Source organism: Aplysia californica, unplaced genomic scaffold, assembly GCF_000002075.1.
Source record: "Aplysia californica isolate F4 #8 unplaced genomic scaffold, AplCal3.0 scaffold01240, whole genome shotgun sequence".
NCBI classification, from domain to species: domain Eukaryota; kingdom Metazoa; phylum Mollusca; class Gastropoda; order Aplysiida; family Aplysiidae; genus Aplysia; species Aplysia californica.
Window position 1 is genome coordinate 1 of NW_004798510.1, and position 27,413 is coordinate 27,413.

At 38.5% G+C, this 27,413-nt stretch overlaps 1 protein-coding gene across 2 annotated transcripts; it reads left to right on the top strand.

Annotated features, from left to right (window-relative positions):
* Positions 1–3,098: 3,098 nt before the first annotated feature.
* On the top strand, positions 3,099–16,041 carry LOC101848714 (carnosine N-methyltransferase; the record flags this gene model as incomplete). Of its 2 annotated transcripts, none has more annotated exon segments than XM_005112331.3 (7): positions 3,099–3,300; positions 4,122–4,288; positions 8,996–9,157; positions 9,718–9,896; positions 10,900–11,013; positions 11,468–11,571; positions 12,481–16,041. In XM_005112331.3, coding segments are annotated over 7 exon segments (1,060 nt in total), but the record flags the coding sequence as incomplete, so codon positions are not given.
* Between the last annotated feature and the right edge of the window lie 11,372 nt (positions 16,042–27,413).

The window sequence follows — 27,413 nt, forward strand, 5'->3', positions numbered from 1 at the left end:
CCTCCATTCAGGAGCCCTATACTTCACAGCCCACAGACTTTGAATGAACTTTGGTGACCCCAACCGGTACTCACAATGTTATGCACACGCTCTGGTTCACTGACCTGTCACAATGACGAGCGACAAGACGCTTGTATGACTTTCTTTTTTTTTTCAGCAAGTGACAGCACAGGACAAATATTGATTTGATTTTCTTTCCGGTTACCGTGTACATAGATACTGAGACTAGGTGCCTGGTGTTACCGTGTACGTAGCCGTTTAGGCTAAGTGAACCCTACCACATTAGCCAGCAGGGTAATATTTTTCGGCCTTTTTTGTAGGCCTATTAACCCTCGTCCTGCGGGGGCCGTGTTTATGTTGCCCAATAAGCCTAGGCCAATTTCGGCACCTCGCCTGCGTTTGGTCCTGTGTCAGTCTGGCCCCTGGCTTAGCGCACACACGCCGAGCATCATCTCCCGTTCAAATCGGGTCCCGCGCCGGACCCGCATCCACGCAGCTCAAGTGTGTGTGCGTCTGTCTGACTGAGTTTGTGTGCGTTTGTGGCCTTCTTCTAGAACCGCCTGCGTTGGTTCGTAACCGAGGCATACGTCTCATTCAAAACAGGCTAAGTTGGTAGCTCTAGATGTTCGTCCAATGAAGTTATAGATCAAATTGACCCACTTAGACATGAGGAGCTGAAAAGGATAGTCAGGAAACGAGACTTCCATTTTTCTATAGGCCTACAAAATCTTTCAAGTGAGCTTGATTTTGTATGAAATAATTCTAGATCTACCTGATACCTTTACTTTACTTTTCCGATCCAGCGGCCATCTGGGTTCTAGCCAGATCTACCTGATAAAAAATAAGCTTGTTTGATAGTTTTGAGTACCATTGTGCAGGTAAAAAGAACAATTTGAGTGAAAAACATTCGGAAATTGACCTATAATCCCCTTTCAACAACACGAGCGTCTAGAAAGGTTATTCGAATGGGCGTAACTACTCCTAATGTCTTATATATATCACCTAATGAGAGGGGGTTATTCATGTGTTCGTAACACTTTATAAATAGAAAGGTATAACAGATAGAGCGTTATTTTCATCATCAATTAACACACTCCCACGGTATTCATGGTGAAAACACACGTTTCCAGGCGCTCTCGCTGTACTCCAACAGTACACACTGATTGACCCTGGCGGCCTGCCCAGAACGTCCGATGTAAACGGTTGCTGATAAGATTCATATCTCTGCCCTGACGCAGGACAAGAGTTAAAAATTTATTTTGGCCAAATTGAACTTTGGTGGACCCACTGTGTTTACATACATGTATTAATGCGCACTAGCCATAACAGTGGGGAGTTTGAGGTGGGCTTGCCCCCCTGACAAAAATACTATTTAAAAAAAGACATAAATCTTGAATCTTCACGTTTACGTGGCAAATTATAAGTTTCAAAATGGCTGTCAATGGAACCGGAAGGCAAAGAGCGCAGAATTGTTCTTCTTCATGACTTTATTTCACTGTCTTCATGTTCTGTTGGAAATTGTAAAGTATAGTTGTTGTGACTTGCTTGGTCTTGGGATAAAATGTCTAATATGCAGTGTCTTCCTCTACCAGCTAGACTGAACGTCCTGCTCTTAGCCAGGGCTAGTACTACTACATGTGAAATGCATTTAAAAAAGTGTCCCTTTTGACCCTCAAAAGCAGTGCATCTATTCTATGTGTAGGGGTGAAAGTAAAAATTTACCGAAATCCTCTAGGGCTAAGCAAAAGCAGAAGCTTCGGAACACATCCCCAGCCCAGTCCTTCACCACTTTATCTAAAGATTTTCACTGACTGTGGACATTATATTAGTTCATAGTTTAGAAATAATGAGTCACGTGTGTAAAAAGATGATGTTGGTAGCACGTTGCCTTTTATGGCCTGCCCACTCTCCCAAAACAGGGTTTTACGACGCTCGCAACTGTATAAAGTCATATGAGCACGCGGGACACATTAAAACATCTTCAGTTTGGTAGGAATTTTGAATTTTGCCTGGGCGGCGGCCGAAGCGTACAGATGTCTTATCGATTTTAGGACCACCAAGTGAACTTTAACATGGGCAACTTGCACACAGGACCTCCGAGATTTTTTTGCCCTTATTCGAGAAGGCTAGGTGCAGATCTATTCTTACCTACCATAAGATCAGGGGTGTGGCTGAAAGATAACAGTAGCAGTAAGAAGGAGCCAAGGAGTAGCAGTAGAAAGGCTGCAGGAAGAGTCAGGAGCCCAGAGGAAAGGGCAAAGAGGAGGGGGGAGGGGGCAGAAAGTGGAGACTAAAGCAGACGACAGAATATGGTTAGAGAGCAAGAAAGGAGATGAAAGGAAAACATTTTAGAGAAGAAGATTTTGTGTGGCTATCAGGTTTCAAACCAAGAATGAGAGGCGAACACTGTAACCTCAAGACCACAAGCGCCGCCCCCCCGTGTCGTTTGGGAGCACTGAATTGTTGTGTGAACTGTATACCAGATTATGGCGAGACAAAACATTTTCAGGCAAAATGAAAATTTAATTCTTCATTTCTATTTTCATGTGCAGGAAGTTTCTTCTATGATTGCAGTTTTTGCATCTCAAGTAATTTGAGTCTTTTCCCGCTCCTGTTGCAAAAAGTCTGGCCAAGTTCCTCTGTGTTAAATACTGCACATGGGGCAAGTAGTAAAAAAGGCAAGGGCACAAATGCTTCACCGCATAAGATGCGGGAAAGGTCTCAGAAAGTATTGCTACTTTCTGTTTATTGAAACTGCATTTTTTAAGTTTCAAGAACTAATGGTAAGATGGAATTTAAAGCCTCATTAAAAAAGAGTGCTCCTTTTTCTTTGTTCTCATCTGCAGTTATATTCTGTCATTGCAAGTGGGGACTTTGTGTTCTTTGAAAACAAGTAACCAGTTATTCTACCTGTTAATTATTTGGTGTGTGCGTCATCGAAGGTTTGGGTGCTCCGTTAGCTCTGTTAATATCATGTTGGACTATGGAGCTGATGCCCCTGGTTCAAATCCCAAACTCAGTGTTTTTTAACTCAGGTTGTTTTGTGTAATTTTCAAGGCTTTCAACCCATATGGCACTTACTTTTTTTTTCATCCAAGGTTGCACTGCTTGAAGAGGCTCCAGATGAGCAAAGTGTCGTACTTGCAGCTCAATGATCAGCAAAAGAGTCGCATCCCGAGTTACATGGACAATCTAGATACCATACAGACGTGTGTCATTCACAATTATGAGGTGATAAAACTGATGCTGCAGGATTGCCAGTACATGTTTCTCAACAAAGATGAATGCATAACTGATGCGGTGAGTTTGAAAAAATAAAGATTGTTGTTTGGACAACTGATTCCTGCATGTGCTGAAGGGTACCTTTTGTTTATGACGAGACACTTTCATTTCTTAATGCAGTCAATGACACAATACATTTTAAATAAAAGCCTCACAAAATCAGATTTTTTGTCCTTGACATTTTAATATTTTAGACATATGTTTAGCTCTGAATAAAGTTTTTAAAAAAGTCAAATTGGATATATGATCGATTGATTTTAGTTTAGAAATATGTCTGCAAACATTGGGTCTTTTGTGCTTTTAATCATGATGCTAAGGGCTCTTTGTGCAAAGCAAATTGTTATTTGATTTCCTCTGTGTAAGTGTTATATGTGAGGCAACATGGTGAAATTAGGCGTTCGTCTATATAATCAAAGTGAAGAAACTGGCATTTTTTCGCAGGTTTGTGAATTAAAAAAATCAAATTTCGTTTTTTGGCACAACACCTTTCATGCCCCTTAAAGAACTTATTTTTGTGTGGATTTTACTGAAAGTGTTGATAAAAATCACAAAAATGTAAATTTCCAGTTTCCATGGACTCTCAAGCTAAAGGAAATAATTCATCTTTGGCGGCCATTTTCTCACTAATTATGCCTCAGAAGCAAGGTGACCCCCACCTCTTTCAATCAAAAATATCTTGAATTCTATTCAAGATTGATGGGTATTTTTCTCATGGAAAGCAAGGCAACTGAATAAGCTTTTAGATGATACCGTTAGCTCCACATGCCCACAAATTGATGAGCACCTGTGATTCCACCGCGTCATGACACATATTTTCTATGCGTTTGATCTTTGTTTAGGACTTTGAAAGAGTGAAGAAGACTGACTGTGCCCCTCCTACAGCCGAGGAGATGAACAAAGTGAAGACAACCCTGAAACAGATTGTCCGAGACTGGAGCGAAGACGGCAGAGCTGAGAGAGAAGCTTGCTATCAACCCGTTATGCATGCTGTCCTCACACGACTAGGGTATGGTATTCATGATGTAAACACTGCATGCCCCTTTCTGTCATTACTGATTGTTGTGGTATAGCTGTCATGTGCTATGATATTGGCACTTGTTGTGTCCAAATCATGTCAGAAAATTCTGGTTGTAGTGAGTAAAAGGAAAGGATCAGGATATATAATGGGTAACACTCAGGTGAGCCTAATATCTATTCAGTAGTTTGCAGCTATTGTACGAGGGAGAAAGGACAGTATTTTAAAACGAGAGTCTTCTTTTCCAGTGTTTTCCAATTATTCTCATCATTTGTTTTCATATATACGGTTTTAAAATCAACCTATGACTAGTCATTTTGCTCTATTTTCAGAATGAAGACTTTCTATCTGAGAGTAGAAAAAAGGAAACCTTTCCAGAATTAGAAATTATGAAACATTCTCAAAACAAGGACACCCACCATCAAATGGTTGTGACAGGTCAAGCTATTGTGATATTCTGATACTGATCAGTGCTTCCACTCTTCCGTATTTTTACGGAAATCCGTACTTTCTGTCAGTTCCGTACTTGTTCCCCCATCACTATCAACTCTCTCTATCGTTCACTCATTCCGTCTGTCTATCTTCGGATGGTTGCCGCGGCTGGAAAATCTACGTGTTGATCAAGTATATTGACGTGTGATCTTAGGCAGAAAATTAATGTCAGAAAGAAACTTTTTTCTACAAATTTGTCTAGAAGATTCTACGACAGGGGAACGAGAAAAGGGTCGCGATGAAAGAAACCAGCCTAAAACTACTAAAGTCAAGAATAATTCGAAGTGGTGCTCCGAGGTTGTGACATGCGACATTCATGCGTGAAATTCAAGGAAAATTAGGATATACGCCGGGTAACTGTATTGTGAAGGTACATATCTATTCAGTATTCTCTGGTTTGCCTTCTATCAATGGTGCGATGACAAATTAATTGAATTATAGTAGCAATAGAAAGGGAACCTGCTTTTAAACATTGCCATCAATGGAAATATATTATGTAGATCTAGATCTTGGTGAAGAAATCAAACAAGACAAAATGTTGGTGAAAAAATAAATGTTTTGATTTGCAGGCAATCTCTTCAAACAGGCTCCCAAATGCCATTTTCAACCCTATAAAAGCACTAAATTTCAAATTCTCTGGACCCTGCTGGACCCCCGGCAGAATTTTCCTTACTTTTCAGCTTCAGCTGGTGGAAGCACTGCTGATGTTGATTGTGCTCTGGGCCATCTCTGACCTGTATGTGCAGGAAATGAAGATTCACAATCACGGGCTGAATTGAGTTATTATGCTGAGTGGCAATTATTATATGTTTGGCATCGTGGTGAAACCGGGCACTCGTCAACATAATGAAATTGAAGAAACAAACAATTTACCAAAACCTTTTGTGTCCATTTAAAGACACATTCACGTGTTGATTTTTATTGAAAAACATTGATTAAAGGCACCAAAAATGTAAATTTTCACTTTCCATGGACTCCCAAGCTTTGTAAGTCACAAAATTTTGGCGACCTTTTTCTCTCTCTAATTTCACTTGTGACACAAGGCAACCACTACCTCTTTCAATCGCAAATATTTCAAACTAGTTGGGCCCCCTTTCGATGAAAGGACTGATCGGTGCATTAACATCAACTGAAAGTCATTGGCCTACTATATTTACACTCTACTGGAATGGAGCAATAAATCTTGAAAAATGCAAAAAAATGAGAAGGTCCAGATCTATACTCTCAAAACAAAATGCACCTCGTGAAATATCACTTCCGGCACTTCCGTTGTAAAGGACAGCTACACAGATTTGTTTCGTTTCTCAGTGGAAAAATCACAAATGCCAAAGAAGGAGGGGAACTTTTTGTCAAATATATTTTTCTAAATTCAGGAAATGAATATATAAAAAATTTGGCTCCCCCATGACGACTTTTCTATCTTTTTGCAGGTACTTGCCAACTTTCAATTCTGTAGCTGTCGTAGTTTTATAAGAAAAGTGACACATGTGTTTCCAAGTTGCCAAATATATAATAGATGTATAAATTGATTCTCTATTCCGCTTTCGTGGTTGTACACTCCAGAATTTCAAAGGTGTGGAATGAGTGCGCAGGGCTAGTGAACGGAAACCTCACTTGTTTACAATGATGTCTTAGAAGACGGACTTTCCCAAGATTAGATCTAAATTAAACAAATGAAAAACTGAAAATTAAACTACAGTAACTTCAGGCTCCTCAATAAAACTGCACCCTTTAAATGATTCTGAACCTCTATTAATTTTCTCAGATTTGAAAGTTATGTGGTTCGGAAGTTTTAGGCAGCCAAAGTGACGAACTTTCACAAATATAATATATAGAGATTCTTTTTAAGATATAAAAAATATATGAGTATTTTTTTTTTCCATCAAAAGCAAGGCAAATGAACAAGCTTAAACGTTCTACCAAAAACAATGTAGGTCTAAAAACTGACGAGTGCCTGATTCCACTGTGTTGTGACTCATATGTTGTTATTACCAAAAGTGCAAGTATTTGCCATTTGTCATTTTGCTTCATCTGAAAATAATACCTATCAATGCACAGTGCTAGGTTATGTGATGGATGACTCTTTGCTTCATTTCTTATTGAAAGCTAGTTACACTTGAAAGAGAAAGAAACATAATTTGAAGCTTAACTCTTATCCTGCGTCTGTGCCCGGATGCGTATCTTATCAGCAACCGATTACGCCGGATGTGCCGGGCAGGCCGCCGGGGTCACTCAGTGTGTACTGTTGGTGTACAGCGCGCGCGCTGGGAAGCGTGTGTTTTCGCCATGAATACCACGGGAGTGTGTTAACCGATGATGAAAATAACACTCTATCTTTCATAGCTTTCTATTTATAAAGTGTTACAAACACAGGAATAACCCCCTCTCACAAGCTGATAAGACATTACGAGTAGTTACGCCCATTCGAATAACCTTTCTGGACGCTCTTGTTGTTATGAATGACCTGAGGTTCGAAAGGGGATAATTTAGGTCAATTTCCGAATGTTTTACACTCAAATTGTTCTTTGTACCTGCACAATGGTATTCAAAACTATCAAACAAGCTTTTTTTTTATGAGGTAGTATAATTTCATACAAAATCAAGCTCATTTGAAATATTTTGTATAGAAAAATGAAAGTCTTGTTTCCTGACTATCTTTTCGAGCTCCTCATGTCTAGGTGGGTCAATTTCTTCTATAATTTCATTGGACGAACATCTAGAGCTACCAACTTGGCCTGTTTTGAATAAGACGTATGCCTCAATTATGAGCCAACGCAGGCGGTTCTAGAAGAAGGCCACAAACGCACATAAACTCAAGCAGACTGACGCACACACACTTGACCTGCGTGAATGGGGATCCGACTCGGGACACGAATGACACGTAAGAGGATGCGCACTGCGCGTGCGCTGAGCCAGGGGCTACACTGATTCGGGACCAGAACGTAGGCGAGGTGCCGAAATAGGCTTATCGGGCGACATAAACCCGGCTCCCGCAGGATGAGGGTTAAGGAAATAGATTTTAAGCTGTAAAATAATTTCTGTTAGCTATAAGAGAACTCAGTGCTATCCTATATATAATTGTATAGTGTTACCAATGTTTAGTACTTACTTCATGTTGACAGATGGTTGTATTTGTTGTTTCTTTTGCTTTTTGTTAGAACCAAGTAAGTGGCAGTAAGAGGTGGGCACTATATCATCAAGGAACTTTTATTTGATAGATCTATGTTTGAGATGCAAATGGGCAGTTGGGCAAAAAAAGAAGTGAATTCTTCTTGTTTTTCATTAAGGGAAAAGAAAAGGAGGGGGGGGGGGGCGCAGTCTTGGTACAACAAATCATTGTGTTAGGTGCCAGGTTGTGTCAATTCAAGCTGATAAGAGTTGAAAAGAAAATCCCAACCAAGCCAGTCTGTCAGCTAAGATGAGGCACTCTGGCATGTGTCATAACAATTTGTCAGTGGGATGTTGTTGCTGTTTTAATTGGAGTAAAAAAAAAAGATATATAAAATGCTTATGCCTTGATTGTTTTGTTTTTTTTTAGCTCATGGCATATGATGGTTGCCTCAAGCAATTATTAAATGCAAATGCAACTTCGGGAAACAGTGGCTGAATGGATGTGCACTGGACAAAAATGGAAGAACTGTTATTTGCATACATGTGTGCTGCTCCCAACTCAAAAGATGCACTAAATTCCCTGAATGAAAGAGAACAGGTCTCTATCTTCAACCAGTAAACACAACATATATCCCACGGAATTCGTACATGAAATGGATCCTCAGGAATACTTTTTTTCCCCTGCCTGTCTACTGTGAGACTGCCAGGATGAAATGGTCTCGCACCTTCTCCTTTACCTGCCCTGTACTTAACGAGCTGCATAGTACCTACCTATATATGCCTTTCCAGATGTCAAGAACCCTCTGTAGCGACGAAAATGCAGCTGGTAAAAACCTGTAAATTCTTTGCCATATCAACTGGCAGAAGGGCTCGAAGTAAGATAGCGGCTAGACTGGAAGAGTAAATTATTATAAAGTAGGTCTCTGCATTGATTAGTAAGTGGTATCTGCCTTGTGTTACCTTTGAGTCCTGGTTAAGATGGCCATTGCTCGAGAATATTGAGCATCGATATCAAATTGTAGTGCCTACCTCTAGTTCCCATACCTGCTTATAGATTTTTGAAAACAGTGTGTTTTATACAATAAGCCCTCAAAGGTTGTCGCCCCACAGGTCTCGGAAGCCCTCAGAGGTCAAGATCCTCGTACCCGGTGCCGGCCTCGGGAGGCTCGTCTTTGAGTTTGCCCGCCTGGGTTACTCTTGTCAGGGGAACGAGTGGAGCATGCACATGCTGCTGGCCTCAAACTTCATACTCAACAGGTACACTGGAGTTTCAATCCATCAAACCCTCTGATATCAATTTACTACAGTTAGATTTGGTATGTTTCAGATAATAGATTTTTATTTCTATCAAAAACTGGAAGGAAGTTCATTTTTCACTGATTTGTTAGCTTTTGAAAGACCTCGACAGAATCCGAAAAATGAGGGCTTTCCCGGAATCAACTGGAAAATGGCTATATATATGTGAATAGTTGTAAAATGTTTTTCAGTTCTGTTAAAAGTATTTAGTTGTTATGGGAAATTCCTTTTTTGGGTGCACCATTAAAACGCATAAAATGAATGCAACCTTTTAACTACATCACAGCAAAAATGGCAACCTTTGTACAAAATTGGTGTAAAGAAGAGCTGTAGTTCTATTTCTTCAAATCCCAGCTCGGAGCAGCCGCTCAGGTTGAATGAGTTAATTTTCTTCTGATAAAGTCATAGAGCTTTAGATGCGAGTCTTTGACATAAATCATTATGTGGGGTTGTAACAAAATGCGATCAAAGTAATTTTTTCATTGCAAATTTTTTCTGCTTTCTTTTTGCGCCTGTGACAGATGTCAGGAGAGGCAGTCCATGGTGATATACCCCTGGGTGAACCAGTTCACAAACAACCTGGCTACCAAAGACCAGACAAGGCGGTCCATGTTCCCAGATATATCGCCTCTCCAGATTAGCTCAGACGCTGATTTCACAATGGTGGCAGGAGACTTCACAAAGATATACACAGAACCCAGTGAGTAGATTTCCATCCTTTTGTTTAGATCATTTCATATTTTCAAAACATAAAAAGCACATATTATGAACAAGATCTTAAGAGTTATATTACAGTCAAACAAATGCAGAGCGTAGTAAATACTGCTCCAATTTTGTATGCCAAATTTGTTTGGTTTTTTTAATATTTGGAGTATTTTGATTTTCTACAGGTGTTTTTTTGTTGTTGTTGTTTTTTTTCATTGAAACTAACACTGAGAAATTTGGATGATGAATAGAAGCTGTGTGAGTAGCTTTTTTTTTGGGGGGGGGGGGTTTGGTCTCATTTGCGTTGTGGAGATGGTTGTCATAAGGGAAATGAGTAAAAACTCAACAGTTTCAAGCAAGGGATCATTACAGCTAGTGGCTTCTTGTTGAGGTTGCCAGTTGCAGTGGCACATTTTGCTCAAGTCTTAGTACAAGGGGACAATTTTGTAACTTTTTTTTTGAACTTCCCCCAATGTGTCCTTTTTTATGACACTGTGGACCATCACATGTTCCACTGCACAGCCCTGAATAACATCAGAGCTATAGTTCTCCCTCCGAGACCTAACATTGACAACTCACTCTGCAGAACATTACAGCAACAACAGCAAACGTGCACTTATCACTAAATGGCTTTGGATAGAAGGGCAAGGGCCCAATTGCTGTCCGATCAATAACAACAACAACAGCAACAACAATAGCAGAACTTTTATTTTAGAAAGCATTGGTGATCACTTCAAGTTTTTTTTAATTTTTCAAAAGAAGATTTCATTTTTTGAGTGCAGTTATCATTCTTTTGCTTTTGCCTTATTTTGAGTTTCCTTACAGAACTGCGTTTTATTTCTTAACCGTGAACATTGTGTTCAGTATTTTAATCTAAAAAATCATCAGTTTTTCAATTATATTTCATTTCTTTAGACCACATACGTTTAAATGCAATTTTGTAAATCTGCAATTTCATAAATAATATTTGTTTATATGTATCCGCCTTCTCATTGCAGACACTTGGAATGCCATTGTCACCGTATTCTTCTTAGACACTGCCCATAACATTATAGAATACTTGGAAATTATCTATAACATTCTTATCCCTGGTGGATATCTTGTGAACCTGGGTGAGTATACATTTTCGGTTTACAGAACTCCTTTTTTGCAAGTTTTTACAGTCAAATTCCTGTAAAAATAGTTTGGAATGATTTTCTGTTTTGTGGCTTGAATTGCTCTTGATCTTTTCTCCACGGGTGTTTCTTTGTACTGTTTCGTTTTTGGCTTGTGAATCTCTTAGCTGGTAACATTTGTGGAAAGAAGGGCTTACCAAATTAATGTTTGGTGGGTTCTCTGGTGTGGTTTGCTCCTTCTTTCCTATCAAATATGTAATGAGCATACCACTCCCCCTTTTTTGTGTTTGTTACTCTGTTGTAATACCTCTAATATGCTGCACTTATAAGACGTTATTGTGTTGCAAGTGCTGTAAAACTAGACTGAATGGAGACATAATACCACAGCATCCAAAATGGTGAACCGAATTAATAGCTGTGTTCTGTGTCTCTGTCCTTGCTTCCTGCCCAGGCCCATTGCTGTACCACTGGGAAGGTATGCAGAAAGAAATGTCTGTGGAACTGAGCTACGAGGAGCTGCGGAAAGTCATGCTTGATATTGGCTTTGAGATTGAGGTGAGCTTTAGTTTATGGCGGGTTGAACTTTGAAGCACTCTGCTGTTGACCAAATTTGTGTTCAAAAGTAGAGAGAGGTTTTTTTTTCCCCCTGGAATTTAAAGTATTCCAAGCTTTTCATCTCTGGTGTGTAGCATCGAACTTCATGTTGGCATGTTGGACAATGGTGTTGATACTGAAAATCCTGTCATAGAAATGAAATATTGATTGGGGGGGGGGAGGAGGACTGATTGCTGGCGTACTAGTTTCTATATCTCTTAGAAGAGATGTTGAATAAAAGCTAAAACAGCAAGAGAATTGTGCGTTCTTAGAGCAGACTGTGTTACACGGGCAAGCTCTCTGTCTGCAGAAGTTTTCTATTTGCTGAGGTTTGACCCCCTTGGCACTTCTCTTGTGGTAAGCATTTATGTCTTTTATGCATTTTCTTCTCAGTGTGGGTGGTTGGTGGGTGCTCTTGTGTGGTTTGCTCCTTCTTTCCTATAAAACATCTATATTCCTTATCTCTCCTCATTTTTTGTGTATGTTACTCTCTTGTGACACATCTATTCTCGGGCAGTTATATGACCTTATTGTGTAGCAAGTGCCGTAAAACTCTCACTAAAACTAAACTTAACCCATACATGTAAAGACGTGGTAAGGAAATGCTGCCTGCACTACATGTTTTGTTATTGTGTCAATGCGCTTCTCTCCTGAGACTCCTCTCAAACTGACAATTCCATAAAATTCCACTATGATGGTTTGCACCTTCTTTCCTATCAAACATCTGTCATCCTTATCTCTCCTACTTTTTCTTTATGTTTGTTAATCCCTTGTAACACCTCTAATCTTCGGCACTTAGGTGATGTAATTGTGTTGCAAATGCTGGTATACTCTTTAACTCTTACTAAAACAATTGTATTTTTCTTTCAGAAAGAGGAGATGAACGTTCGCTGCTCCTACACTCAAAATCCTCTGTCCCTGATGCAGAATTTCTACAACTGTGTCATGTTTGTGGCCAGGAAGCCCATCCCGCGCGGGGCCCACCATGATGGAGGGAGCTAATAACACTTGTTGAATTATCTTTGGTTTTTTTTTACCTGTTTGTATTTCTGCGTTCTGTTTTTGTGTGTGTGAGGGGCAAGTGTTGTGCAACCAGTCGAAAGATGTGTTTGATGAATGTAGTAAATTGTTTTATTCTTGAAGTACCTTTTTTGACCATAAAGTTAGGTTGACTTTATAAAAAACAGACATGTCAGAATTTTTTGCTTCTTTTATAATTTTAAACTATTTTAATTTTAACTCTTTTATAGAGTGACAGTAATGTAGAGGATTTGGTGTGATACTGTCTTGGCCAGAACTCTGTAACGGTTTTATGTTTTTAGTCATGAAGGAACATTTTGTGTTACATTTTTGCTCTTCTTTGTTTCTTGTTTTAAGCTTATCGCACCATGCGACATTCAAGGTGTGCATTCTCAAAGAATGCTATTATTGTATTGTTGGTGCGCTATTCCCAGGATGCTTGCCATTTAGAGGCATTTTAAAAGAAATGAAATGGTAGTGTGAGAGATTGTTGCATGTGGTGTTTGAGGATAGCTCAAACCATTATCAACACACTCAATCAGTTTTACTTTGTCTGCTGTGCTTAGCCCAAGTGGTACACCATCAACAAGAAATGATGAAATTGTTTCAGAAGTTGTGCTCACTTTGGTGGCTCTGTGATAGTTTCTCTGACAAACCGTCATTAAGACAAAAACAGTGAATGTTACAGGGATGTATGTTACAGGGATGGGTTTATCTTTCAAGTAAACTTTGAATCGAGACCAACCGTTGAAAAGCACCATGGCTTCATCGACACATAGCGTCTCTTTTAGGTTCGTACAGTTCCTAAAACTTTTCATTTAAGGTCAGAGATGAATGGTGTTGTCTTCTGAATAGGGTCATGGTTAGGATCATGGTAAGGGACAGGGACAGAAACAGCAATGTTTCACCTGTCTCCCGTCAGCATGGCCATGTTGGTCTGCTGGTGCCCTGCTCTTTGCCACAGTAGGCCTCCACTTTCCTCAGTCTTTTCTTTGATGCATTATCTCAATAAGTTGAAGGCGTTGTTTGAAATGTGGATAAAGGCAAGAACTGAGACTATATCTCTCAGCATTACCTCAGAACAGAGTGATGAGTACAAAGCTGTCTGCCGACTCCAGTTGTGGTGAAGAGTCGGTTTCTTGACCATGCCCACGCATAGGCAAAAGTGGCAAGGAATAGTTTCATTTCTTGAAGAGTCACTGATTTCTAGGTTTTTGAGACAGCCATGGCTAGACATGGTTTTCTGGTCTTTGCGATAGATTACTTCTCTCGCTTATCGATTTGTTTTAATTTTTCAAGTCATGTGTAAAATTCAGCGGGTAGATATCTAACGCTAATGGTTCTTCTGGTAATGGGATTTTAATTCCATGGATGCCCGTAAACCGTTCAATGCTAGGAAAGTTGTCTGTGTTTTGAACGCACAGCGTGTCATCTTCTTCTTCTTCTTCTTCTTTACCTTGCTTAATTTTCTCTTCTTGCGCTCCATCGACATAGGACTCCCTTTTCATATACACCAACATTCCAGCTATTACCATCGTCCATCCATCGTCATGGCTGTTACAAACAATGTCTGTGCTATAACGGTTAGGTGCCTCGTCGTCACACACTAAAGACCTTAGTTCAGATTTTCTTGTGGGGAGAATTTTTATTGAGTTGCTCAGTCTTTCTGCTGCTGGGATGTTGTACCCCTCTCAGCCTGGATTTACCCTAACAGACAGGGTCGAAGCTCACCCCCTAAATGATCTAAATTGTGTTGAGAGGGGTGTAAAAACAACTCCTATGTGTAAAAGACTTGGAAAAAAAAAAAATTAAATAAAAACCACTGCCATTGCTAGCTGAAGAGGAAGTCCTGTCTTGTGCTAGAACTGGTGTGCTAGTGTGAGATGTAGATGTGAAAGTGCTTACACTTGATTCACTAGGGGCCACTTCTTTTGTACAGTCCAACAGCTGTGTTACATGTTCAGATTGGTCGTTATCATTGTAATAATCATTGCTGTTAGCATGAAGATATTTTTTGTAAATGGCAAAAAAATTGGTGGAGACTGTAGAATTTCAATAAATATAACAATGTCAAAGTTCAACATTTCACCCTGTGGGCTTTGTTGGGAAAATGATAAAATAATGATTGTAAAAATCATTATGATCTTCTCTCCTTTCAACATGATGGTCTTCATCACTGGATCCTACTGGGTACACAGACTGGATTATTTCATTGAGCTTCAGTCTTTTTGATGCTGGAATGTGTCCCACCATTTTAAACGCCCGTCACCATGGTATTTTGTCTTTTATTTAAAATGCGTTGAATCAACTCCTTAAAAATGTGAAGGAACATTTGTAAATTGGTTTTTGAACACTTAACAAAATTTGGAATATGGAAAAGAAAAAGCAAGCTCATTATTTGCATGCAAAACTGAGAGGATGCCAGGGTGGAAAGATGTGGTGCGAAGGAGTCGATGTCTGCCTATGCATCAGTAGAGTGCTGCATCCCAAATGAGTGTGGAAAAGACTGCTGCAACAGGGCGTGGTGTGATGCGAAAAGGTTAAGCTTTGAACAAAAGTTATGTGATTCCTTCCTTAAATAACTGAGCAATTAGTGGTAGTGAAGTGAATGTGGAATTTTGTAGAAATAGTTGTTGTTTTGAAATATTCAATGTTCATTTAAAGTGCTTTGTAGCTGTGTTTCTTGTGTTCAATAAACTTCATTTGACAGTGGTCTGTGCTTTAGTGAATTTACTATAAATTACTACACATTATGTTTGAAGTTGAAAGGCTCTGGAGTGGAAATGGAATTGTAGTCTTTGAAAGAATTGATTTTGTTTTCATTATAGTCAGAGAAAGATCCGGTTTGAGGTGATTTACTTTCACCTACTTTTATAAAATCAAAATGAATTATTATTTTCCCCCCTTTGTCCTTCATGGGAATGCTGTTCCTTTGTTTAATTGCTCACCCTCATCAAAACACATTTTCGACTGGCTGTGCAACATTCTAGTCTGGAATGAAGTTACCCAGACTTAACCATGTTACGTCCTTCTTTGTTTTAGGCCAGTCATGTCTTCCTTATCGTTTTTTTTCTTCTGATAATCAGTGTAAATACTGTGTGAATAAATATAACAAGGAAAATGTGAGTAAATTTTCTAGAATGATTGCATTTATTTTATATATGAGAACTGTATCGTATCAAAGTGTGCTTTTTACAATAAAAAGTTGTAAGAAGGCAGTGTTGATGGCAAAGTGGGCAATTCCAGGAAGTGCCATTGAATACATTCTCTTTTCTTAGATTTTTTTTTTTTTTTTGAGATGTGTAGTAGAGTGTTACTTTGCTCGTAGGCTATGGTTTGTGTGCCTGTCAATTTTTGGGCACATGAAATAATTGGTATCATCTTAAAGCTTTTTTGTTTGTCTTGTTTTCGGTCAAAAAATATATTCATTTATCTTGAATAGAAGTTGAGATATTTGCAGTTGAAGGAGGTGGGGTTACCTGGTGTCCGAGGTAAGATTAGCAAGAAAATGGCCACCAAAATTTGGTGACTTCCAAGCTTCCTTTAATCGTTTTGCAGTAAAATCCATACAGAAACGTGTGATTAAAATGGACATAAAAGGTGTTGAGCCAAAAAAAAGTAGATAATTGCAGAAAAATGCTGGTTTCTTTGGTATGCGGCACTTGCAGTTTTTGAACTGGGCAGTTTGCTTTCAATACTGTTCATATTGCGCCCATTATATACTGATCGAGTATATGAAATACTTTTTTTTCTCCACATTTCCTGTATATATGCCTTTTTTAGTACCGGGTGAATGTAATGAAAAATTTGATATTTTTATGTAAAAATGCGAATGGCAGCATGAATCGAATGTATCAGTACAATCATCTTAATAAACGGTTTTACTGCCAGATACCCAGTAATTTCAGTGATTTTTTTATTGCAAATATTAGAGGTGAAATAAAAAATGGAGGTGTTTTTTTATTTTTGCCAGTCATTCTTTCTTCTCGTCTTCCTATTGTTTCCTCCCATGTGGTTTCAGGGAGAACGAATAAACCCCCGACATATCGGCTGCAGGTGGGACCCGTGTAATGATGGAATAATACATATAAACACCTTTTCTCAGTCGTTAATGTTTCATCCCCACTATCTTTTATGTCTTCTTCTTTTCTCCATTCATTGGCCAGTGAATACTTCTACCCCGAGCAAAGGCATATAACATTTGGTTTCCTTTTGTCTAATGTACTTTTTAAGAACTTTGTTCATTGGTTGACATTTAATTTCACTGCAAATCACGAAAGCAACACTGTCAATGGCATATGTTGAAAATGCTAGTCATATTCAGTGGTTTATTGACTTTGTTTCTTGTAAAAATCTACTTTTCCTATTGATCTGGTCTCAAGTGTTATTGTTGTGAGTATCAACATGACCATGGTATGGTTATCATTAGCTGTTGGCTCTGCCACCATCATCACATGGCATGGTTATGGAATTTTACAAGCTGCTTGTGCAGCCAATAGTGTGTTCATTTTGATTTGTCTATGCACTCATAATGACTGGAAGTTTTTCCAAGGCGAATATTCTAGAAAATGAAAGTTTTGTTTGAGGGCTGTCCCATAATTAACAAGAAAATGGCAATAAAATGAAAAATGTTGTCATGATTGAGATATAATTTATACAGTGAGTTGGCTAAATGTTCCCTTTATTTCCCAATGTAATCCTCATGGGCAGATGAGCATTTTGGCCATTGCTGCATGAGTAAATGCATGCCGTCCTTGTATAATTTTGCGTCAAGTGATGGAAGCCATTTTCTGACATGCACTACAAAGTATGCGTCATCAGTGAATTTCTTCTTGGCCAGATATGGTTTCTTTGGTCCAAACAGATGGAGGTCTGAAGGGGCAGGATCAGGACTGCGAGGTGGATGGGGTAATACTCTCAGCATATTTCTGTCTCCTTTCTTTAGTAGCCTTTTGGATAGCTGGCGTCTGTGTTGTAGCAATTAGTGGCTTCGCTGTTGCACTTAAAAGACCTGAGTTCCATTCCCACGTTGGGAGAAATTTTTATCGAGTTTCTTGGTCTTCCATCTAAGATGTTGTGTCTCTCTTGGCCTGGATTGGTCCTATTAGCTTTAAATTGGTATGCCGCATGAGTGGGTAGTGCAAGGTTTTAGCATGACAATTGGGGGATTACATTTTCAAGTTTCTTTTGGGTGCCACTACATAACCATCCACCCCTTCAACCCTTGGTGCTCATATGACCTTAAGCAGTTGCGAGCACCCTAATACTAATACGTTACTAAATCTAAAACGAGCTGGATCCCTGAGTGGGGAGACATTTTTATAGAGTATCTTTAGGTCTTTCTACTGGGATGTTGTATCCCTCTCAGCCCGGGTTGGCCTTGAGTGACGTGCAGGGTAGGAAGCCCAACTCCAAATTGATGTAAATTAGTTCAATTGAGGGCTTAAAGAAAAACTTACATAATTTGATAAAAAGAAAAAACAAAACAAATTAACAGAATTTCAAGCCTGTTCCCTGCCGTTAGGTTGTGTTGTCTGCTTCTAGACGTGACTGTGTTGGTGCAAAGTCAATTATTTCAGAGATGGTACAATTTGGAGTTCTCGCATTAAAAAAAAGTATAGTTGAAATTGTTCAAGATGGCCACTCATTTTGGAGAGGAACAAGTTGTCTTGTGGACTTCTTGGACCGTGTCATTATAATAGTAAAAAATATGTAAGTGGGAAGTGGTCGTTTGGACTGGTAATTGTCTTAGACAGGTGGCCGTTAGAGTAGATGAGCAGATTCGACTGTACATGAAAAATTCCCATTTTTTTTACATGGTTTGTTACAGACCGTCCTTGCTGATGTACATTTTCAATGGACATATGGTTCAGAATGATTGCATTGTCCCATCATAGGGGAAAAAGTGTTATGATCATTCATACCCTGTAGCCTATATGCACATTACATTAACAAAATTTATTTTTTGCCATTCCAAGGTCCCAAGTAGTGTTTGTTAGATCTTACAGCTGAAGACATTTATTCTGATGCGAAGAGGGTATGATGTTATACCAAATTTATTTTTGAAATGTTAAAATTATTTGTATCTTTATTTGTTTAATTTTTAAAACTAGAAACTCAAAATGATCTGCATATAATATATAATTTAGTAGGGAGTGAGGAACTGAAAGGGGAGCAATAGTTTGGTCTATAGCTAAGCCCCTAACCTAATGTGGTATTGGATTCTACATCCTGTCAATAATGTCAGTGGTTCTGTCCGTTTTCTGAAAGTTTGAAACAAGTGTCTGTGGTGTTGCGGTAAGGGGCTTCGCTGTAGCACACAGGAGACCTTAGTTTAATTCCAGAGTGGGGAGAAAATGTATATCGAGTATCTTGGCTCTGTCTGCTAGGATGCTTTATCTCTTTCAGTCCGGGTTGGCCCTTAAATTAAGGCAGGGTCGAAGCCTACCTGTTAAATTATCTGAATTGTCTTGATGAAGGGTTAAAACACCTTTGATTAAAAAAAAGAAAAAAATAACTGCCAGAGGAGAATGCTTTCCATAAGGACAATGGCATTGTGTTTTTTAATTAATTTTTTTCAGCGTTGGTTTTGAGAAAGGCATTTCCTTTAAAAAATATATAAAATCAAAGATACTGCATAAATATTAAAGTGAACTGAGTGGGTGGTTGGCAGATGCTCTGTAATGGTGTGCTCCTTCTTTCTTTCCAAACATGATCTATCTTATCCTTATAAATCTCTCCTCTTTCTTTTCTTTTTATTTTACTTTCTAACTAGTAATACGTCAAATCTTCGGCACTTATATAACACATTGTGTTGCAAGTGCTGTAAAACTTGTACTAAAATTAATATTATATTTTTAAGAAGGAAAAAAAACCTAAGTGAATGGGTCCTCCATCATCTTCCCTGGTAACGCAATAACTCTGCAAGCATGAAAGAGAGAGAGAGAGAGAGAGAGAGAGAGGGGGGAGAGAGAGAGAGAGAGAGAGAGAGAGAGACCATGACATGAAAGTGAAGTTGCGTTATATTGATGCCTTTTACCAGTGACTACTGTGTAGTTCTTTCATGTCCTGACGTTGTTGTATCCAATTCATCATTGTATTTGATTAATTATTTTTCAGGAAACTTGTCCAGAGTTTTATGAAACAGTTTAACTCAAACTTTCCGTGAACTAATAAACAAGTTGTTGTTCTTAAACTGCTTTTGAGTTGTTTTTTCTTTACCTTTGTGCAGAGGATAATATTAGTTATGAATGGAAAAAGGAGGGGGGGGGGGGGACTGGAGAGGGAAGGGCATACCTTGTGCTTGTGAAATGTTTATACTAGTGCTACTATTACTATTTTGATGTGATAGTGGTTGGCAGCCCTGTGTGGATGTTTAATTTCAGATCCTGCGTCCTAAATAATTAAAATTATAATATTATGTTGAAAATGCGGGGGGAAAAAACATAACATTTTTTGTCATAGCTTGTTTTTGTCTGTGTGACATAACATATTATTGTCTCTGCCACTCTACTTTGTTTACCATTTTGAAGTAGTTGCTGGTAAACTTGACAAATGCCCATGTGAATTTTCACTGTTGGAATCTGAGTCGAACCCCAATTTTTAAAATAAAATGCCGTTGTTTTCACGCCCCCATCGACACAATTTAGATAATTAAGAAGGCCTGTCAGGACCAGCCTGGGCTGAGAGCGATACAACACCCAAGTAGAAAGACTGAGATACTGGACATTTTTATTGAGTACGTCATGTCATGTATCATACAATCATGACATGACGTACTCAATAAAAATGTCCATGCCAGTCGGCCCAGTTGGTCACAGGCCTCTACTCTGCCCTGATGGAAGTTGTCTCTGACTCTCAAAAAGAGTACATTGATGATTGATTGATCATATGGACTGAATTTTATTTTTCAATTATTTTTAAGGAAAGAACACTCATTGTTGAAATGTTACAGAGTAATTTAAATTTGCTTTGATGTGCATACTAAAAGGAAGAAATATTGAACAACACAAGCTGAATTGACATTTTAGAGGGACAATCTGTACACCACCAATTTGAAGGTGGAGAATAAAAAAACTTAAGTTACGACTACAGTGTTAAAGTACTGTAATTATGACTCATTAATACCCAAATACTTGAATGAAATTGTGAAAGACTGGGCAGCCCCCCTCCCGACTCGGTAATGGAATCTTGGTTTCTTGAGTGCATTAGCGAAGCACAGTGGTAGTTGTAGCTCTACACCATAGACGTCAGTTCCAGATTTTTCCTAGATAGATTATTTACTAATCAAGGAATTGAAACCTACTTCCCAAAGGCATACAGACACCACTCACGTAAAGACCCAAAGAACCCCCACCCCGGGGCAGTGCTACTGACTGAAGTGTCTTTAGGCCATTCCTAAAGAAAAAAAAAAGGGGGGGGGGCATTAACATTTCGAGTTCTTATGCACAGTAGAATTGTAAATGGGCTGATTCATCAAAGTCATGCTCATAACTGTGCCTGAACTGCTGCTTTTTCTTTCCTAATCCTTACTAAACTATTGTCATTGTCCTCTACTTCTTATTCTTTTGTATGTTTGTCACACTCCGTGTGACCCGCTATTTCCGGGGTGCCTTGATAGTCGAAGCAGACTTTGTGCTGTTGAAGTTAGAGAGGTGAGCAGAGTAAGTCTTGACTCCCTGTAAGGACTTGTTGACATCCACCCATTGGCGCTCATATATGACCTTATACAGTTGCGAGCGCCGTAAAACCTCTACTAAAACAAAAGACCCAAAGTGGGTGGTTGGCCGTGCTTTGGTGTGGTTTGCTCCTTCTTTCCTATAAAAAATCTATCATCTGTTCTCTCCCCTCCTTCTTTTTTGTTTGTTACTCTCTTGTAACACTTCTAATCTTCGGCACTTATCTGACCTTATTGTGTTGCAAGTGCTGTAAAACTCTTACTAAAACTAAAACTAAAACTAAAACACCCAAACTTGGGTGTACGGGCTACATAAAATTACGTAACATGGGTGGTTGGCGGGTGCTCTGGTGTGGTTTGCTTTTTCTTTCCTTTCATACATCTTTTGTCCGTATCACTCCTATTTTTTTGGTGTTTTGTTACTCTTTTGTAACACCGCTAACCCTCGGCACTCATATGTCCGTATTGTGTTGCAAGAGCCGCAAAATGCTTACTAAACTTAAGCATTACACGTCATGTGGGGATAATAGCTTGCTGAAAAAAAGACCATTCTTTCCAATCTTTTTTTCTTTTTCATACAATCCTCCCCCGGAAAAAAAATAAAACAATAACATCGAAACTCTAGACTAGAAGACAAAAAAAATAAATTTTTTCCCCTTTTCTTTCTTTTTTTAAAACAATGATCCTGTCTCTTCTATCACAATGGCTCTATCCCTATCGCTGCTTGGTTTTTATGTTGTAGTTGTTTTTTTTAAGCAGGTCATCATCTCTGCGTTACGTGTTTCACTTTTCGTGGAATGGCCCTTGTGCAAACGCACGCGCGCACACACACACACACACACACACACACACGCACACACTAACACCCGAACGCACGTACACATACACACATGAACGCATGCACGCATACACACACAACACTCTCCATTTCTCTTCTCTCTTCCTCCCCCTCTCTCTCTCTCTCTCTCTCTCTCTCTCTCTCTCTCTTTCACACACACACACACAAACAAGGTACAAGCAACTCACCATCACGCTAGCAATTCAAGCAAACTACAGGTCTTTTAAGAAATTGCATTTATTTCTCAAATTATTGTATGATTCACAAAGGCATGCAAGTAACCGATAACATTGATGATCTCTAATCAGCAGGTTAAAAATATAATACATTTGAATGCTTCACGTCGGAATGATCAGTGATTTGTTACATCTTGCTCTTTTTATTATGAGATAATCATGACGACTTTTGAAACTAAAATTATGCATAATGAAACAATAATATGTCCATGATGAAACAAAAATAGATTATGTGAGTGTGGTGAATTTCGAAGACATTTCAATTTTCTTTCAGTTCACGTTTCATTTACCCTGCAACTACACATGAAAAAAGAATAATATGACAATATAATTATTGTAAAAAAGTATAATCTCAAATAGCTTTGTTGTGTGTAGTGCGCTCATTGTGATAATAGCTTTTTATATAATAGTAGTAGTAGTAGTAGTAGGTTTGTTTCTTAGGTGTATGGGTTTAGCGCCCCAATCAACACTTATCAGGTTATTTTAGAGGTGGGAACTCCCATATTTAACGTCCTTCTCCGATAGGATCGAACCAATGGGTTAAAAGCTTCAACAAATGAACCGGAAAACTTTTACTCTTAAAAAAAATAAAAAATTCAAATACCATAAATTGATCAGAACAAAGACAGAACTACAAAAAAAAATCTATGACACATCCTTGCTCTTGGCAAGATGGGAGTAAAAATAGCTGAAAGGAAAAAAATAATAAAAGTGGGCAAAATTAATTATGTTACGTAATGTAGGTCCACATGATTTACGTGTAACCTCTCTTTCAATGCTATGGTATTGATGGTGAACTTGCTGTCTATCAAAAATATTTTCTACTATCTTGCAAATCATGATAAATGTGTATAACATTTCAGTAGTGGTAACCAGTTCTACGAGGGGGATCCAAGAACTTTGTTACCACTTTACTAAAAAAAAAAATTATTATAATTACATGTACAAAGCATATTCCTCAGAATTAAGTACCGAAGGAAAATAATAACTATGAACACCAACTTATCTACATATTAACAAAACAAAATTTAAATGATGGACACTGTTAACGTTAACGGTCGTTGTGCCAGCAAACAAAACAAACATGAATTTAAAAAGACAAAAAAAACAACTGGACATCAGATTGACCAATCATGTGCAGTTTAACTAAACATTAGCTTTGTGCTTGTTTCACAAATACAAACTAATCATAACAAGGCTGACTAGAACACAAACTCTTCTCTTTCGGGTTAAGATACATCATTATACACATGTACATCGGACCGACTGTACATAAATTAAAGCAATACCACAAGAACTGGGCAGCACATGGAAAGCTCTGATTCCCATCTAGATTATTAGTACCGCTGATGGGGTACATATAACATGGGAACTTTTTCCAAATAAGATTATATCTTTTTTTTTTGGGGGGGGGTTTGGGGGGGGGGGGGGTGTGAAAGTTAATAACTTGTTGTAAATTTATATTTCTTAATTTTGTCGGTGGGGGTTTGACACCTTTGGCCTCGGCTTAAAAAATTTGGGGTTCGACTCTGAGGCCAACAAAGATCATTCTGTTTTGCGGGGGGGGGGGGGGGGGGAGGGGGTAGAGTCTAAGAAATTCATAACTATTCATATAGTTAAAATGTTGATTTAACAAACCAAAAAAAAAGTAAACTTTCCTCATAATATCACCAACTCGATATTATTACAACGTGACTGTGTGGCGTTCCAAGCAGACCATTTCCCCTAAGAAATGAATAATTATATCGTCCATAACATAAAAGAATCAAGGCACACAGTTTAGTGCCTGTTTCGTAACCTGATGAACGTAGCCGCTACTCAGTGGCATGCAGTGGGCTCAAAGAACCCACAGACCAAATGAGTAATGACTTACTAAAAGAACTTGCACTGAACACCGATGTAAAAAAACCCCCAAAAACCCACTATACATGCTTTCATGAAATCCATTGCTTTAGTTTCAGTTTAAGTAAGAGTTTTACAGCACTTGTAACACAAATAGGTTAGAGGTGTTACTTGAGAGTAACGTAAGGAGAAAATAAGGACGACAGATCAGATGTTTGGTTTTGGTAGGAAAGAAGGAGCAAACCACTCAGGAGCACCCGTCAACCTCTCACCCCAAAAGAGTGATGACTGACTGACTGACTGATAGAACATGCACTGGACACTGACACAAACAAACCCAATATACAACACATGCCGTTATGAAATCCATTGCTTTTAAGTGAACATGAGACCACAATAACAACTCGTCATGTATCGTATTTCTTAGGTGCACCAACGAATAGGTACAGTGGAGTCCGCGAAAACGGAAAACGGTTAATCCGAAAACAGCGGTAAAGCGAAAGAAAATTGTAAAAATCCCCGGGTTTTTTCCGCTCTTTCCATTTGAGCAACTTCTCTAACACGAAAAAAAAAAATTCGATTAAACTGAAGAAAATCCGGGTTGCCACGAATTTCGGTTTAAGCGGACCCCACTGTAGTTTAAGGCACATCACAGCAAGTCATCAGTCCACATGCTATTCGAATTCTACGTTGACATTCGATTCAAAACAAACCCAACGTTCATGAACTAATCATAGGTATGTATAAGCTGATTGGCTATTCTCTATACAGCACTTGAGGGGGGGGGGGGGGGGGGGAGAAGAGAGAAGCACACGCGAGGGCCTAGTCTAATGTCATAATTTTTAGGCAGCGCATGCTAGTAGCTCTCTACACCTGACATTTATTGCTTATGAGGAAATGTGACATCATAAAATGCGTGCGTTCAAGATTTGAAAATTGCGCTGTAAAACTTTAAAGATCATGGCATGGATTTGAAGCATCAATAGCATCTTTTGTATCTTTGTAGTTTTACTGGATTGACACAGGAAAAAAGATAGAGGAAAAATCCCAAAACAAATAAAAAAAATTCAAAAATACTACATGTATGATAATGTAGACTACCGCCACCTACTCCTGACAGCAAGCGTTCGTTTGGTTTTTTTTTTCTTCTTGTGTCATCAAATTGTTGAACATAATACTAAACGGGAGCTAGAACGAGAACTTGTATACAAAATTATACTTTTCTTAGAGTGGCACTTTGTTAATAATTTTATAATGATTGGACACATTCTGAGAGCAATGCAACAAAAGCCAAAATAAAATCTCAATTGACACCAAATGATCAATATTCTGAAACACGTTCATGCTGTCAATCCCTTTGAACGGTGACGTAGGGGTACATCAGTACTCCATAGGTCGGAGCATCCACCAAAAAAAAAAAAGAAAAAAGAAGGGAAAAAAAAAGAAAAGAAAAGAAAGAAAGGAAGAAAGAAAGTAGGGCCTATTACACCTTTTTATGGCTAATAGTAACAATACTAGCAAAGGGGGGAAAAAGGAAACAAGGGCGCTTTGTTAAGAGTACATATTGTATACATTGTGTACTTAACAATCAAATTTAAGAGAACGTAATCCAAAACGGGACCCAAAAAAAAAAAAAAAAGATATAAAATAAACAGAAAAAAGGGTCTGATAGAGTGAAACCTATAGGGTGATCTCTAAATGACTTGAGCATTTTGTGATTCATGGTGTTTCCATTCAATTATTACAACTTGTTGTAAGATTTGCACTGATGCTGCGAATAATAGTAATGTTTTATTTGATCCCACAGAACTCTCGTCATAAAATTTTGGTATGGACCAGGTAACAGGACAATAAAAGTTTTTGTGAACATGAAAGTCAAGAGCATGCCATAATACGAGTCACTAAAACACATTGTACAAAGAGGACACAGAAATGATCACGAGGGAGAGAAGTTTTACATTCGCACCGTTTATGCTGGTGGTGGGTCTCACTGGCGCTGTTTATATATATACGCACGTACGTACACATGTACACTTATCACAGAAATGCAACACTGATATTTGGCACGTTGACACCATCACAATAACTCTCTCTCTCTCCCTCTCTCCCTGTCTCTCTCTCTCTCTTCTCTCTTTTCATCTCGAGTGTTCTCTCTCCTCTCTCTCTCTCTCTTTCACTCTCTCCCTCTCTCTCTCACACACACACACACACACACACACACACACATTGTACAACAAAAGAATGGACGTTTAATTCTATCGGCGTAAGACGTAATTCGCCCTGATTTCGGACCTTCTAGGACTAGACAAATTTTTAAAACAAATCAGAATGCCCCTAGACATGATTGTGTTAATCATAATATACTGAAACTGATGACTACCTCATAAATGCTACACCATAAAGGAACCTGTTCTGATACCAATTTAATCAATACAATTCAAATTCTGAAACTAAAAATTACGTGCTATACTCACGGCACTCAATTACTTCCGCTGTTATCTTTAGTGATGTCTTTAATACTTAATTTTTAAAAAAACAACAACAGACAAAATAATAGTATTATGTATCTACTTAAATCCATAAAACAGGCACAGAAAAACAATAGCAATAAAAGTCTACAACTAAAGACCCGCAGTTTCTTACCTAAAATCAAAGGGAACTCCATCAGCATCTCAAGAATTCACGAGCTCGGTCAACTAGAGCTAGATCTAATATCGTTAAACCAAGGAACTATCACTTCTCGCATCCATTCAATACATGCAGTAATACATTGTGCAAACACCTCATAATAAATGCAGTAATAATAACTTCACAACAAATCACGCATACAAAATACTGAAGGCTTGATTAATAATATTTTATGGTATATTGAATCTACACCATGTTTATAATATATAGAGATAGAATATCATTTATCATAATTAATGTATGTTACACTATGTCGTCACAACAAACGTCATAACCAGGATATAGATGAATAAATCCGATAAATGCCAGCCACTTCAGAAAACGTTGTAATAAAGGTAAAATAAAGGTATGAGCCTTCAACACAAGATACACTACAGGCCACTCTCTGAAAACGCAGGTTATGATTGGTTTATAATGTCAGTTGATGGGAAAAGGGAGGCATCCCGTTGTCGCTGACAGCTGATTTAAGGTAGATGGAGAAAGAGAGAGGGAGAAAGAGAGA